This window comes from Prorops nasuta, unplaced genomic scaffold, assembly GCF_024137725.1.
Source record: "Prorops nasuta isolate Cenicafe-Biocafe unplaced genomic scaffold, Cenicafe_Pnas_1.2 PNAS00014, whole genome shotgun sequence".
NCBI classification, from domain to species: domain Eukaryota; kingdom Metazoa; phylum Arthropoda; class Insecta; order Hymenoptera; family Bethylidae; genus Prorops; species Prorops nasuta.
Window position 1 is genome coordinate 6,259,032 of NW_027116811.1, and position 16,763 is coordinate 6,275,794.

A 16,763-nucleotide genomic window follows, 5' to 3' on the forward strand; every position below is an offset into this window, starting at 1 on the left:
TTTACATTACGTATTATTACTGGACAGCTGGCATTTTTTCACACGAGACTGCGGGATTCTTGGGCCAAAGCTATCACTGAAACATTTTTTGACCATAATTCCAACAAGTCCAGCATCGATGCTTGAACCAGTTATTTTATTAAATTTAAGCGATTTATACGAGTCATCGTTAAATTTTATAACTGTAATTGTAAAAGAGTGTAATATTACTGTTATTACTAGTGGTACGAATAATTAATTTTAATCATTGGAAGTGTAGCCTTTGGTACCAGCAAGGAAGTCAAGGAAATTGATATAATTCAGTGCAAAAAGTTCGGGCATCGAGTGTTAAGACTGAACGGGAAGTTGGCCCTTGATTTTCTGGAAATTTAATACTAATGATAGCTGATGCACCGTACCCTCGTATAGGGCGGATTAAGCATTTACATTAAAAAGCGTTTCGAGTATTCAGGAGAAATCTGTTAGACGTTTACACATTATTGTAAAAAAATTCGAAGCATCAATCTCTGACAATTTAAAATATACATTTCTGTATATTCATCATTCTATACGGATCGATCGATCGATAGGGTACTTAATTAATTACCAGGGAGGTACTTAATTCAATAAGGAACGTCTGTGAAAGGAACTGATGGCAATATTTCCCAGATAATTGTCAGCCATAAAACTCGATAATCTGAAAAGAAATAGAAGTGAAAATTAAAACTGAGACACAATTTGTCAGAATTAACGTTCGGAGCTATCATGGAGTTGTAAAATTTTAATTTCTCGTGACGTGATTCTTCGATTAGCAAAAATTCGTGAAATAGAGAGTAACTATAGAATCTCGGACGATTCGCGTGAAATTAGAGAGTCAATTTTAAAAGAGAGATGCTAACAGATTTGATCCTGGACTCGTTTGTGAGCGAGCGAAAATAGGATTGCGTGGAAAAAACTCAGCCATTGTTTCATTTATTGTGAAAAAAAAAAAATCTGAGCGAACTAGTGGTCTATCTTCTTGTGCGAGGCTGTTAGAATAGGAAGCTTTGGAGATTCCTAATAAAAAAATCTCGTGGTGAAAGCTTTGAATGAATGATTCCAATAACGCACTGCCGATGAATCATGCGATGGTATCGATAGAACGAATGTAGAATAGACATGCGATCAATTGGGCGTATCTTATGTAGAGAAAACGAAAATTTACCGATAACCGGAAGTCCTCTTCGGTACATAGAGGCACCCTCGATTGATCGCATCTTTGCCAGAGTTTTCAGTGTTGGTTTCAGAGACTTTTCTTACCGATCGATTCTGCGAGGTCGAATAATCCGATTTCCGAAACAAAAGAAACTTGCTCGATGATCTCGTCATCGAAAAATGGCAATTAAGTTTAAGGATCGTTAAATGCTCGTGAATGCCAATGCGTTTCGTATTACGATTACGTTCCGTGTGTGATTTTAGGTTAAGATGCTTAAGATAATCAGCCAGTAAACGGATATCCTTCTTCGATTACGTAGTTTCGCTACGAGAATGTGTATTCTGATTTCTTTTTCTATGAGGATATTCCATGCATTTCTTTCTCCGGATAATTATAGTCCTGCGAAGAACGATATGCCACGATACCTTCGCAATGACTGGAAAATCACAAAATATACGATTATCGATTGCCAGATTTATTGACAAATTGTAAAGATTCCGTTGGGACGATTGAAGTACTGTAGTTCTCGCAGGGACTACCTCTTTACCAATAAAATAGATAATAGACGGTGTAGCATGAATGATCATTAAGGACGATTTTTTGGTAAAAAATAAAATACGAGTTTGGAGAACAACGGTTCTTTCACAGGTCCAGACGGTTTTCTGTATATTACTAGTGTATTATCTTTCATTATTGGATAACTCGTCATTTGTAAATAGTTCATTATTAGTCATTGTGTACATACAGAAAGTAATTCATGCGTTTCTCATTCTTGATATAATTATGCGCCTTCCTGTTCGCTACCTGCTCATTGAATGGTCCACAATGAAAAGCTTCTTGTACAATCAATTATTGTAAAATTGGCGAAAGATCGATCCGATTCTTCGCGAGGAAGTCGAAGAATCTTGGGACCATTTGGAGGACAAGAGCGAATTCTTGGTGGATGGCCTCTGTAAGGACTTTGATATTTTCATTGGGGTGATTTGCGATATGGCAGCGCGTATTTGGAATAAATGCACGTATCGTTGCATTTTTTTTGCTTGGTGGAAAGTACACTCGGTTAAATGCAAAGATGCATTTTCGTCAACCGTGCCAAACCGAAGTCTTTCAGCGAAAAACCGGAAATTAATTTTTCTGGCTAATTTTTAGTGCAATCTTCAATCCAGATGATCTCAATTTTATCATTCAATTAGATGGAATAATTTATTCAGATAGACGATGGAATCATTTTTGTTTTTTCATTATCTTTTGCGTGTAAGTTGCTTTCTATCTAACTACGTATGTATTTTTACTGTACATTTGAATTGTGATTCCTCCACAAGTCGCACTGCCATTTCGCGGATTATGTAAATAATTTATTAAGGAGTTTCGATTTACTATTATTAGGTAAAGAGAAAAGATGAAGGTGGATGTGTGTGATTAATGTTTCCTATTAAAGTAGATCTATAATTGAGAGTTTGTACATAAGGTGGCTGACTGCAGTTGGTCAGTTGGGCATTCTCAGAAATTTGAAAACAAGAAGAACGAGAAGACGCGATTAATTCTGATCGTACAACTGCGTGCAGGATAACGATACATCCTGAGTGTTGAGAAAAGTAAGCAATCATTAAAGATGATCGATCGAATGAATTTCAAGGCTCTGATTAATTAGGACATCTAATGTATGGTAGAATCGTTAACGAAACTCGATGGTTTAATTGTGAATTGTGCCAGAATCGATCGCTTGGATCATTTTGAGAAATTCTCTTAAAATTGCACTAATCGAACGACTAAGGCAGAGAGCGACGTACCGTAGATCGAGATAACTCTTTGAAGCACGACGATTCATTATGATCAATTGTAATCAATCGATTAATATTTACCGGAGGCTAGGTGATAGTGCATAAGTCGTATTGTACCTACGCTATAGATATGGATAACTTAAGCAGCAAAAATCTCCACGTATTCTCCACACTAGCGAATATGATGCCTTCGTTATGAGAATTGCGATCGGCATGAGATGCACCAAACAATAAAGTTGCTATGGGAAAAAAAGCCATAGGATATGAGTCTCTTGTCTCTAATTTGGCAATAATGCTAGCCAAATCCTTGTCTATTTAACATTCCATCTGTAATCTTTGTAATATTCTTGAGTCTCGTTGTACAGACTGATCTATCCCAATTATTTAGAGAATCCTTGCTTTAACGGTTAGCTCTTCCCTTTAATTTTAGTCATAGTCCTATTCGGATTTCTCTGATTATACGAGAGACAAGAGAGGAGCAACTTTCTTGTCGCACCTTCCAAAATATTGCGTGCGAAAAGATTGTATGATTGATGCAAAAATGAGGATATTCGCGACGAACGCAGATAGATTTATGGATTTTAACTGAAGGAAGAGAGAAGGGTTTTTTTGTCGCTTTTGTGTATTGTTAGTAAAAAACGTACTATGATACAATAGTGGTCAGGAATAAATTGCGATGACCTGTCGTTAGTAACTAAGAGGCCTTAATATATTGCGATTAACTACATATTGTATTTGTAGCACACTTTTGGCATTTCGCATCAAGTAGTTAGTGCCACGATCACGAATAATCGAAGCACCTTAACGATTCTGTATATATAAATATGTTTATAACGTTCGTTTATTTCGGATCTATAGCGTCTCCGGATGGAAGGAAATTCTGTGAGTCTATATTAGCGACAGTAGGCAACAAGGTTCCGGGACTAAAAGATAGACAGAGCTATATAAGACCGGAAGTCACAGTGGTACCAAGCCATTGTGATCGAGAGAGTCTCCGGTACCACTGTGAGTAACGGCCTGAATGTTGAAATGCTATCAAAATTTACGCGTAGATTGTAGAGTTGATCAGAAAAAGAAAAAAGCTTATTGTACATAATAATTCAGATATTTTAGGACGTTCATCCGGACGAGCGTTATTTTTACGGAGTAAATGAGGATAGAATTCCAGATATTATCGCAGTGGGGGGCGAGAAGAAAGAGGGATTGCGGATCGAAAGATGTTCTCCACGTGCCACGCATTTTTATTATTCCTGCGAAATTATTTTGCGCCAGCACTGCCAAGCGGAACCGGAAGTCTCTTCCTCCGCTGCTTATACTCGCTGAAAGATTCAAAATATAAACGATTTTTGCACGATTATTCTCACCCAGTTTGAAGCCAGGGTGCCCAGGCTGTATATATTTCGTCTCTGACCTTGAGATTCGCGTACCTCGAAAGTAGCGCAAGGCCTTCACGCGATTACAGTTCAAAGTTGATAATATAAAGAAGGAATGAGGAGTCGAGGGAGAAAGTTTATGTAAATACTCGTGATTCGATCCAGCGATGGAATTATATGTTAATTTCTTCCTATTCTTAAGCGTTTCTTTGTATAAGATCCCGGGGACACACAACAGTCAGCATACCCATGGGTGTTTTAAGGCTCTCTTCAGGAATATCAGGTTATTAACGCGTAGCCCTTCCTTACCGACTATTTTTCCCCTTGGGGCGTTTTACGCGTAGTTTATAGCGTTCTCGTGTTTCAAGTATTTTCGATGTCTTAAAAATTTTGTAAATAAGATTCCTTCTCGCAGATTCTCTCTCTTATTCACATTTCTGTGGAGACGCGCTAAGGATGTAAATTATTCATGTGTAATGTGTCAGGGGATTCCCCGGTTCTTCTATATCCACCGAGGATCATACTTACTCTTAGGACAAATAGATTAAAATCGTGTAGAGAGGCTGATCTCCGCCGTGTAATTTTTGTATTTTCGAAACTGGCGAAATTCGCAATAAGGTTTTAGATATTATTGCAACAACATTGTAAACAGTACAAGCTCGTAATGTGCAGCGCTATTGAACGGTAGATGGCAGACTTGTCGTAATATAAACATATTAACGTAAGAGACCGAAAATTAGGATTCTTAAACGAAAACATTTTTTAATGGATGGTCGTGGTGGCTATCATTAACAATGATCTATGTCTATTGCCCATTTACGAAAGATTCAACAACTGTAAATAGATGAATTGTAAAAATCACTTATGTCGATGCCTACCAATTTAACTTACGCAATAAGAAATGATGCGGATAATTAATGATCATTATTACATAAATAGATAAGCGCAGTTTATTCTATCTGTGTGTGTCGATTTTGACTGGTCATAAGGTTTTATATCACCCTTCTCCATGTATGATGGATGTGTAGTGCCGGAGGATCGCTCTACAATGCTGGAATTCATGAGTAATCATCCATTACTTTTCCATCTAAATAGAAACTATCCTTTCAGCTTTGTAAAATTGTCCTCCGGGGTAGATTCGATCGTGTCTTTCATAATTAAATATATTAGTTCTTATGCAATATCGAACTAGCGAATTTGAGTCGTCCGCCATTTTGACCAGTCCCGCTGCGCGTGCGCAGTGCGCTCTCTTTATCGCGCCAAAACAATATGGCGGACGAGCTCGAAAACGACTCGGAGCGATTTTTCAAATTTGTCGTGCACGCATAGTTGTGTTCACGCAGCGATTGCTGGAGACCAGTTTTTTTAGTCTTGGACGACTGAGGACTGACGGGATACCTGAATTCCTGAAGAATAAGATAGCAGTAGGAAAAATGATGGATCATCTGATCAGGACCGTTCCGAAGGGTAAACGAGGTAACTGTAAGTAATCCTGTACGCGTTGTTCACTCGATTCAGATGGAAATGTAAAATTTCTGTATATACACGCCTATATATGCAATCGTAGAAACTTTCTGTAAAGATTTTATCTCATTGTAAGTTACATTTAACGAATCTTAAAGAAAAATGGTCCCCAGCATCCGGTTTAACTCTGATAATAGTTGTAAAAATAAATCATCGTGAAAATTATTGTCGAACGATTGGTGTGTCACGGCACGATTCGCGTGGATTTGAGGACTCGGATGAGAAATCCTACACGATTGCAGACTCTTTCGACTCTTTCTAACTTTCATAATAATCAAGCACGATTAGAGTCCCTAATCAAAAGTAAACTAACCTTCCAGTTTCTCTTCTACTTATCGTTTTAAACACGTGACGAGCCACGAATAAACTTTTCTACTTTCAATCTACCCAGTAGAGATAATGTCTTACATAACAGTTTATCGCACAGTTTCAAACGGTTACCGATCTTACCGATATACCAAAAACCTCGAACTTTCCAGTTGGAAAATCAGGAAAAATTGCAGTTGAGTACACTTATTGTAAAGGATTGTAGAGCAACGAAGATTGTCGATCAAAATTAAGAAAATTAAACGAACATTTAATTTTAATCTCGTCGAATGAAACGATTTTGTCGCTCTAACCTATATGAATCGAAGATCCGATCAATTTTACGAATAAAAGTGCATCTATTGTAACACTAGTGCGTAGTTAGGTAGGTACCTGCATATTTCATGAAATTTATCATGCTTGAATAGCTCCTCAATAAATCGTTATACATGTTTTGATATAATCAGATTGGGCTAATAACCTGAGTCCCTACCATTTTGACGCCAATCCACGCGGAAAACGTCCGAGCATAATTTTCCTATCCTTGCAATATTCTTTGCAGGTGACAATTTTTTTAAGCAAGATGGCGGCTGCCTCTGATTCAACGAAATGTCCGTCGTACCGGAAAAGTCAATGGTCATTCGAGGAAACGGTTTGGGGAGAAATAGGGAAGAGAAAAATGATCGGAAACCGGGAATAATTTCAAATCTTGACGGACAGAGTTATGTAATAAAAGCAATAAAGCGGTGACACACGTGAACATTGGTACCGTGTGATTGGCGCACGCGTAAACACGTGCTGCCATCGTCTTCCCCCTTGGAACGTTTTTGCACAGCATCGGCTACTCGGAATTTCAATCTCGCACGCTCTTTTTATAAAACCGCGTGACGTTGATCGTCTCGTTTCTCCCCATAGTTTTTTTCATTCAATTTTTTCGACTTATTCGTCATTATTTACAAAGATTCACGTTGAACGGTAAACAGTTTTTCCATGCTGTATACACTTTTTTTTCACGAGTCGAGGAGCGAGATCAATGGAAAATATCTAGGTCGTTTAAAAGTGGCGATCGAACAGAATTCTTTTCTCGTCTGATGGGATCTACGTGTAAGTATAGTATATAGATGCGTTGCGCGAGAAAAACGAACGTCGTTGGAACGGAAGTGCGCGAGAAGGAAGCTTCGATGATTTTCTCAGCGGGATTAAATATTGGAGGGAAAACTATTTTTAACCAGAGATCTCTGATTACAGTCCCGTCTGGGTCAAAGGTTAACAGATATTTTTCGAGTATGGGAAAACCGATCGGTTCGTCGTTTGCGAATTTTCAACTTTTTTGCCACTGCTTACTTTAATATATATGGAAAATGAGCTTTAATGGAATCAAGCGCTTATTTATCGAGTTTTATTTTTCATTCTCCGTGACAGCTGCTCTGTCAAGCCGTCCCTTAGAGGATTATCGTCGACTTACGACTTCCGGTTTTTCTCAAACGCTTCCTGCCGTCATCGGACTTAAAAAATTGACAGAAAATATATAATAGTTTTATCGAATATTGTGTATTCTTTTTTATTTATAAGTAATAGATTATAAAAATCGGGATTTCTTAGCTAGATTCACTGTAATTTTTAATTTTCTCGAATCAGGTTTTAGCAGTTCGATCGAGAACCGTAGAAATCGAGTGACTTTGGGAATATTTAACACGAGGGTGTCTACGGAGGGTAAAAAATGGGAAATAAGATTTCATCGTGCTGCACGTATTGCAAGAAAAAGGTAAGTATAAGAGACTTCTTCGTCTTTTTTTCTTATTATTTTTTGCGAAAATTGATTAACTTTAATAGAGTACAGCAGTTTACGACTGAACCAAGTATATATTTCAGTAATTGTTATCATTAATTTTTAATATTATAAACCTGCAAATGATTGTCATTTTTCCATATACAAGTTTAATATTTTTTTCAAGTTAAAACTCTGCATGTATTTGAGATATTTTATTAACCCTTAACGCTCCAAGTGTGCATTCTCAAGCACCATTGTGTGTGATTTGCAGTGAAATAACTCCGAGTGTAATTGTCAGGCACCTGTGATTGAAACATGTTTTTCTTGTTTTTAATAATTTTAATATTATTATTTATACATCATTGGAGTATTTAAAGTCTGATATTTAAACATTTGCAAGTTTTAATACAATGAGATCAAGTTTGAGTTGTTGGTTGATCTTCACAATTAAATGTCGAAGGGTTAAGAGTTGATATTAACTGTATATTTAATGCTGGTTATATATGTGGTCCCTTTGGATCTTTATGAAATATTAAATATCTAAAATTTTTCAAGCTATATTTTTGTGGTTGGGAGGTAAGTTTTATTATATTTTTTAACATAATTTTCTCAACATTTTACACAAAAAAGAGTATTTTTCTTTTGTTTGATTCACGAAGGTATATCTTATGTCAAATATTCTTTAAAGTTATGGTATTGTGCACCTTGCAATGTTATAATGAGCACAAAGACTGGGATGCAATTTTTCATAATAAACGTGTATTACTTGAATAGATCATTTAATATTTTGGAGGACTTAAACAGGCTTAAAACATTTAGAATATAGACTGCTTATAAAATTATAAAAATCCCAAAAGTGCTATTAAAGTCTATACAAAAGCTTTAATTTTAAATCAAAATGCAGTTGACGTATTTGGCTAGCTAGTGATCTTGGAAAGATCTGTTTCTGTATATAGTCTTTGTCAACATTTGTAGTTACACATTGCGATTTTTAGTTTTATATATAAAGGATCAGTCCAAGAAGACAAGGAAATGCAGAAAATATGTGTGCAATAATGCCCAATTCATTTGTTTTTAGAAATTCCGATAGATTCTTAAAAGTAAAGACCTTCATTTTAAAGTAAAATAGTTTACGAGTTAGTCTCAGGATAATGCACGATATATCAAACTCTAGAAACGTAGGAATATATTTAAAGATAAATTTATATCTTCGTATAGTACTAAAACAGTTGGAATAGGCTCCAACTGTTGCGATATTAAAGGCATTTAATAATTTCTGCTTCTTATATGAGTGTGCGAGTGCAGATATACTAGCTTAAATTGTAAGAAAACCAAACTTTTCAATAACCACAAAGTTTCATAAATTAAATGACATGAGGTGCACGAGAGACGTTCAAAATTTTTAAACTGCGCATGCGTGTGAAAGCCGCTCACTTTAGTTGGCGCGTTTGACGATAGATGGCGACACATTTAACGATCGAGGGGATTTACCGCGAGATAAATTTCCCTCGATAATTATCGTGCAGTTGTGCAAGCTTATAGGATTGAGTACACGGCCTTCGGGATGATTTTTTTCTCACTGGCTAATGTGCCAGTCGATTTACGATGCTCGGCTCGAAGTAAAGATTGTTAATCGCGGCGAGCACCGTTCATCCACGACCAGAAACCCATGCACATCCTTCACTTTCAATCGTAACAACAAAATTCCTTCCTTCGCCTCACAATCGTAACCTAACACTGGACACTGTTCAGGAACTTTTTCGTGGCTTCCAGAGAGCAACAATCTTAACTTTAAAAACGACGCGAGTGGATAGTATCGGATCGTAAAATTTGGAGAGGTTATGGCGTGGCAAGGTGTAACATTGGCAGTGTTGGTAAATAAAGCGACAGTCCGTTTTTTTACGACGCGCTTCAGAGTTCAGAGAGATTTCTCAAGTATAACCTTGCCTGTCGGCGTCACCACCCACTCATCAATGCGCTATTAACGCCGCTCATTCGATTTCCATAGTGGCGTTGTTTGTTGTTTCACGCGTGGGTGGCGCCATTTTGCATCTCCATCGCGATACACGCATGGAAGGGCTATTTGTCAAGGGTTCGTTACGAGAAGCTGAGGAGAGCCTACCGAACGTCTCGTGGTTCCTCTATTTCAATGATGACGAATCAAACCCACCAACCTCTCCAGACAGTCTCTTCCTTTTTTATTCTTCTCCAAACATCCCGCCATGTTTCCTACATCTCCCAGATACCTCCGAGCTTGACCCAACCTCAACCCACCGTGGACGCCATCTTTCCCACATTTTCCCGCGCAATTATTTTCGCATTAGACCGACGCCATCCAGCCAGGGAACGCTATGTGTGGTCCGTGGAGGCGTTATCTATTCATACCCACTGTTACCTCGACGTCGTTAAACGATTTTTCAACACCGACGACCAGTGGCCACTGCAACGCCATAACCCAACCTTCCTTACGAGTTGAGAGACGGCGCCATTTTCTTCCAATCGCCCGAGCTTCGCTGCATTAGTCAAGAACCACAGCGTTCCCTAACCTATCGCAACGAGAGCTATTCTAATAATTCGCGTCTCGTCATCTTGGAATATCTCTATGCTCGTTTTTTCCACGCGTTACAAAGCAGGTGGACTTGATTGAAAAGGACGCAAATATGGTAAAGCAATTAAGATAGTCTAGCTCGACTCGATAGAGGATTTGTTATGGTCGGTTTAACAGATTCTCACGGATGATCGCGAGCCTCTATTCCTATCCCTAACAAATTGGATCTGTCAGTTTGATTTGTTCGCGTTCACCGTTCATTGGGAGATCGCGATTTATATTGCACCTCGCCTTGCAACGAGCGTCGATGCTGCTGCTGTCCAGACGAATGATTTGTCGCCGTATCTCAATGACGCGGGACGCCTCGCTCGCGACTCTCTTTGAAACTTTCAAACTGACCTAGAATACCCCTACCCCTCTCCTTCCGCCATCTTGAAAGCTACAGGAATTTTTCTTTCGGGATATATAATCGATCCAACGAGGAATTTAGCGGGAAAAGCGTTTTTAATACGCGTGTGGACAGAGATTTATCGGAGGATTAAATTTCCACGGAGGATTCTGCAAGAGTCTGGAGAAAAAAAGCTTGGGCATTTCCTGTACACTCCTCGCTGTTTGCCAAAGGGGTCCGAGAAATGTATACGTGTACGGTCGGTAGAGATAGGAGTGGGCGTCGTGCCATTTGTAACGGAACGAAAGCTCGACGAACCAATGCAAAGGCGATCGAGACAACGGATGGTGTAAGCGAGAGGCGAAAGAATTTGCCCTCGAAAATTCTCCATTTCCTTGCAAAACCTCGCGAGCTATTCCCACTTCCGTCTATTTCTAGCCGGAGATCTATTTTTACGGCCAAGAGAAATATTTGGCCGCTCTCAAGGGTGCTCGCGTTTATTGTCAAAGGCAGGGGAAGGAAGGTTTCGCAATCTCTCTTGAGCGGGGGGATCCCGGAAAAAATTCCAATATGGCGGACGAAGATGGCGCTGTAGGACTCTTAAGGTCGATGGGTCCGAGGATTTTCGAGCCTGGCTCCAGGAGGATCCGCTCATTTCTCGGGGTTCCTCGGGTGCTTTTCGAAAGTGCAAATCGCTTCCTAGCCCCCACTCGGCCTTCCGCCAGACGGTTTTCCATCGCGGAGTGTCAGGTCAGTTGGCCGCTGGCAGCCATGCCAGATTTGTCGCGTACCGCTGCTTCCTCCCGCTTTCCGTTTCATCTACCGGAAACGCCCGAAGAAAAATTCGATAATCCTCCGGAAATCAACTCCCCACCGTTCTTGGACAATCCTTTCTTCGCTGCTCGAAAGAATCTCGCGAACGTTTCGAGGTTATGTTCGCTCTTACCTTGCCTCCTCCTCTTTACGAACGACACGTGACCCTGTGACGTAACTTCCTCGTAAGATTCATCAGCGCGATGCAAGGTCCGTGAACTTTTATCGAGAAGCTGTTATTGTGTCTCGGTGTTGACAGTGTGTTGTTTTAACGTAAGGGAAGTGACGGATCACAGCCGAGTTGTCGAGTATCAACATCGAGATGAGGACCACGGCACCTTCGCGAGAAGTCAAGCAGCTTCGGAGGAGCTCCACTCAGGATGCCAATTTGGATTACAGGAATCGATTGGTACAACATTTTTTCGTGACTCTAAATCTCTACTCTTGTTACAATCTCTTTCCTCTTTTCTCGATTATCCAAACGCTAATTAACACCGTCGTGCAATTAACACTGTTCCAAGCAAAGAACAAATATCGTTAAGGTTTTTAGTACCGCGAGTGCTTAAAAGTGTATAGCCTCGACTCTAATGAACTTTTTTACCTCGTAAACAACACACGCGACTTTAAAACTCATTTGCGCAAATGCAAACACCGCGGATCAGAATGGAATTATCTAATAAATTACTCGAGTTTTCCAGCAGTTTTCCATCTCGCTGAACTCCCTCCAGAAAATTCCAGCTGTTTCTCAGCAATCGATGTGAAATCCGATATATTTTTCCAGCAGGAAACTCGTTGGTTTCAAATTAATTAAATATTAAGCAAACACGTGGTGTTCTCGAACAATTCGAACAGTTTTCAAACCGGTTTGATCCTTTATATATACGCCTTGTGTTTCCTTTCACCTTTACCGAGACACGCTTTGGATCTTCAGGTAAGTATATGTGTGTGTGTGTGTGTATACTATGAAGAATTCACGTACATATATATCTCATTAGTTGTTTAATGTTTCAGGGTGCTTCCAGCAAAAGACCGCAATGTTTTACGATTCGCCAAGCTCGTGTTCTCCTTTGTTCCCGACGCTTTCCAGAGATTCAGCGCGGGGAACCTGAAATGTTTTTCTAGCCATCTGCCGTCGCCGAGAGGTCGACGATCCTGCCCGAGTTATTTCTGTCCTAAACAGGTTAACACGCGCTTATATCATATTAATATAGCACGTGTGTCTCCCAATTTTTCTCACTCGCTCCGGTTCTCCACGGCTATCCTCTCGAGAGGATTCCTCGTAAAGGACGCCATATATAACATTTCATCAGGATCACCAAAGAAACCTTGGTTCCTGACGAATATATATTTGAGCGTCGCGAGATTCGTGGAAAACGCGAATGTGAGAGAAATATGGTTGAGACGATCCTGAAGACGCGAAGGACGAGTGAACTCGATGGTGGATCGTATCCTCTCGGCGAACACGTGTCAGATTGGTCTCGGGTAACGCGTGCGATAGCGCATCCAGAATAGCCTGAATTGTTATTGTAACTGGAGTTTCGCTATCGAGCGTTCCTTAAACGCGAGCCGGATACGTTCCTGACCGCTGCGTAGAAAAACCTTGAAGAAGGAACACGCTCGACTTGCGATACTTCGTAGACTGCCATCGGCATTGCCAATTAATTCCGCACCCACTCGATTCATCCATGAACGCTTATTACACACTTGTGCATCTTTTATCCAGTGCAACGTTGTGTTTTCCCACAAACTCGAAGACGCCAACTTCGTCTCTGGATAAGAGTCTCTAAAATTAAGCGTTCATGGTGTGGGGATAAATTTGCTTGACTCTTTTCGTTAAGACGAACGTTCTTCCCGTGTGTTTCAACGCTGCTCCTCGCTATTCTTTCTGTCTCTTTCTCGTTATACCCGCCTCCTAAAACTGCGCAGCGGTGCAGGAGAGTCGGAGGGAATTAGTGGAAGTTGCGGTGTCGCGTTGAAGCAGCGGAGGAACAGCGATTACATTGTATAAGCGAATTGGTCACGTCCCTGGATCGAAGATAACGCCAGCTGCTTATCTTTGTCTTGGTACGCGCAATAAAAGAAATCCAAGCTCGGATTCTGCCGTCGGCTAATTTATGCCAGACGACGTATCCTCCCACGTGAAAACAGAAGCCACTTGGCGACTGGAGAGGATCGTCCCTGGATCGAACGAACCGTTCCTCGCTTCCAAAACCGATTCTTTTCTTCTTCTCTCTTTTCTCTCCGTTGCTCCTCAAAGTCCAAAGAGAACGAGTGTGAATAATTGTAAGGACTTTGAGGACGCGAGCCAAAAATAAAGTAGCACAGTTTTTATCTTTACAAGCTTTTTTTTTTTTCAATCGTTCCTCAAAGTCCGTGCAAGAACGACTTTGAATAATCGTTTAAGGACTTTGAGGACGCGTGTGAGTTATCCGAATCGTCTCTGATGGAGGCGATCGCGTGTCGGTTTATCGAGGAGACGCGAGCCAAAGGAACTAGCACAGTTTTTATCTTTACAAGCCTCGCAGAAGATAGACCTTCTCCGAAAACTCCATCGAGCTGCACGAATCGTTTATCTCGTATCAGGTTTAGCGAACTCGAGTTTCGTTCATTCATAAGTTTCTCTTCTCAAACTCCGATGCTCGACGAGTTCTTATCCGTACCATATATAGCAAACGATACAATTTTCCAAGAATTCTTTTTCTTATCTCTGTTTGATTTCCCTGCAAATTTTGTGTCCTTCCGCTGGAACGAGTCTCGCGATTACGAGTTTAACGTATAATCCGTGTACAGCTTTGAGAAATGTGCAAACGGTCGGTTTGGTGGCATTTTCCAGAGGATTCGGTGAAAAACTGGTCGACGAGAAGGAAATTATCAGAACCGGTCGGCCAGTCCGGCGCCACCCACGCGTACAGTTGCGCCTTTTCATTCATGCGCGACCCACTTAAATTTCATTCAATGAACGCCGCCGCGCCGCGCCGCACCACCGCGCGCGCGCGCGGCTCGATAATATTCAAACCCGAGACTTTCGCCACTCGCTCCACTCTCCGACTCTGGAAAATCCTGCAGGCCTGCTTCAGCCTTTCCAATTAAGAGAGAAAATTTTATTCCTGTAAATTTAAGCTATTCCATTTGTTTATAACGATTTCATCTTTTTTCTTCAATTAACATTCATAATTATTTTGATTGGATGGAAGAAAGCGTTTATTTTGCTTTTCGAGTAGAACAACGTTTCTTTTTTTTTTCATTTCAATGTGGTTCGTAGAAGAGACGTTACAATTATTTTCGCAACGCTCATAAATCATGAGACAAGTTTATTTAGCATTTGACAGAATTGAGGACAGGCATCAATTTCGTATTCGTGGAATGTGGCCCAATTACGAGGCACAAACGCAATATTATTCTTCCTTGCCTATATTGTTCGTGGAGAGAAAAAAAAAAAAATAGGCTCGAAGAATGGGTAACTGATAAAACAAGTCCTGCAAAGAGAATCGTTCAGTGTTTAGAGACTTTTCTCGGTCCGCGTTGATCCGCTTTTCGCGAAACAGCTTTGTGTGCGTTTGGTACTTTTCTACTTTAATCGAACTAAAGAGTAGAATCTTTCTTTCAATTGGTTGATATCAGATTCCAGTGGAATAACACAGAATTAATCTCGCAGTAAAACGTCGACTCGATTAATCCACTTTTCTCATAGAAGCATTATATATTGATTTTTCTAATCGCTTTGACAAATAAAACCTTTCCACAAATTACCTCATACGATTTAACACGAGATTCTACTAGAAAACCCTAGAAATTTTCTCACGAAGAAACGTGTCAACTCCGTTAATCCTCTATTCGTAAAACAACAAAGTATTACACGTGATGTGGATATTTAAAACTAGTACATGAACAATTTGCACGATCGACTCCAATAATCAACTTTTCTCAGAAACCTAACGCTTCGACATTTGAACTTTGAATCAAAATGAAATGTGCAGTGTTGAGCAGAAACGAGCATCGACGGTATATGAAGAGAGAGAAGCGAAGTTTGAAAAAAAGCCATGCGAGAGAGATACGTCTGGCTGGCTCGAAGGTAAAATCCATCGAGGACAACAGTCGTGCGTGTTCGGGAGGAAATATAAAAAAAGTTGAATGGAATCGGATGTGGCATATCTCTGGATCGTTAAATGAAAAGGCTTGGAACGTCGTCGTAGACCACAAGCGGGACAACCGCATATATATCACTCGCTGTGCAGCGACCTTACGCACACACCTTGCCGATTGATAAGGATGTGGGCACGCACGACGTATAGCCCGGGACTCACGGCGAGTGGGGGGTCGTTAAAAGGGGCGAAAATTATTGGTAACCTCGGTGGGTGTTGGTATCCTTTGCTCTTCAACGAGAATTGATGTTTCCGTCTATTACGCCTTGCGCGCTTCTCTCGTCGTTTCCTGCCAGCCGGAAATCACCTTACTTACCGACTCGACACCTTTCAGATTGCCGGTAAATTATCCCTCGAGGTTTCTCTCGCTCTTATATGCATGTATATATATATATATATATAGATTCACCCCCCCCCCCCCTCCCCATTATTCAAAGGAGCCTAATCGGGAAAACGAGGCTCTCTTTTGCGGTACTTTCACAAATTTCCAATATCATTCTTTTGGATCTTGCCTCGGTGCATTCCTCGGCCAACAAAGGAAGGGGGGGGGGGGAAGAACGTGGCGTGAAATTGCAGTTTCATTTGTCATTACGAGCTCGACTCATGCATATTTAAACGCCGTTTCAAGCAGATCTTTCCTCGGCACCCTCTCGAAACCTTTTACAAATCGTGTCGCTCCGCGTGGGACGTTTAAATGTAACCTCGTCACTTGGAATTGAGAAAACTCGAGGAATTTTCTCTCCATCCTTCGATTTTAATTCTATTTTTTTCATGCAACTCCTCTCTTGCGAATTGTACACGGGTTTTACCGATGCGAGGAAACTCCTACTTTGATCGAGCATTTTGTAACACATTTTTGCTGAATTTTAATAAACTAGCATGCGACGTACTATTTTTTGTATAAGAAAACACGACAGAATTTCCTACTATAGCAAAAAATATC

General features: G+C 40.3%; 1 protein-coding gene across 2 annotated transcripts in view; it reads left to right on the plus strand.

Annotated features, from left to right (window-relative positions):
- The first annotated feature begins 2 nt into the window (after window positions 1–2).
- Window positions 3–16,763, plus strand: part of Sarm (sterile alpha and armadillo motif) — a 50,619-nt gene continuing 33,858 nt past the window's right edge. The window contains exons 1-2 of one of the 2 annotated variants that reach the window (XM_066735182.1): window positions 3–5,810; window positions 7,797–7,923. In XM_066735182.1, coding sequence (XP_066591279.1) covers window positions 7,879–7,923 — 45 coding nt within the window. In that variant the 5' untranslated portion in view covers window positions 3–5,810; window positions 7,797–7,878. Of the gene's footprint in view, window positions 5,811–7,796; window positions 7,924–11,646; window positions 12,088–16,763 lie in introns of those variants that run through there. The other variant, XM_066735180.1, reaches the window with a different exon arrangement.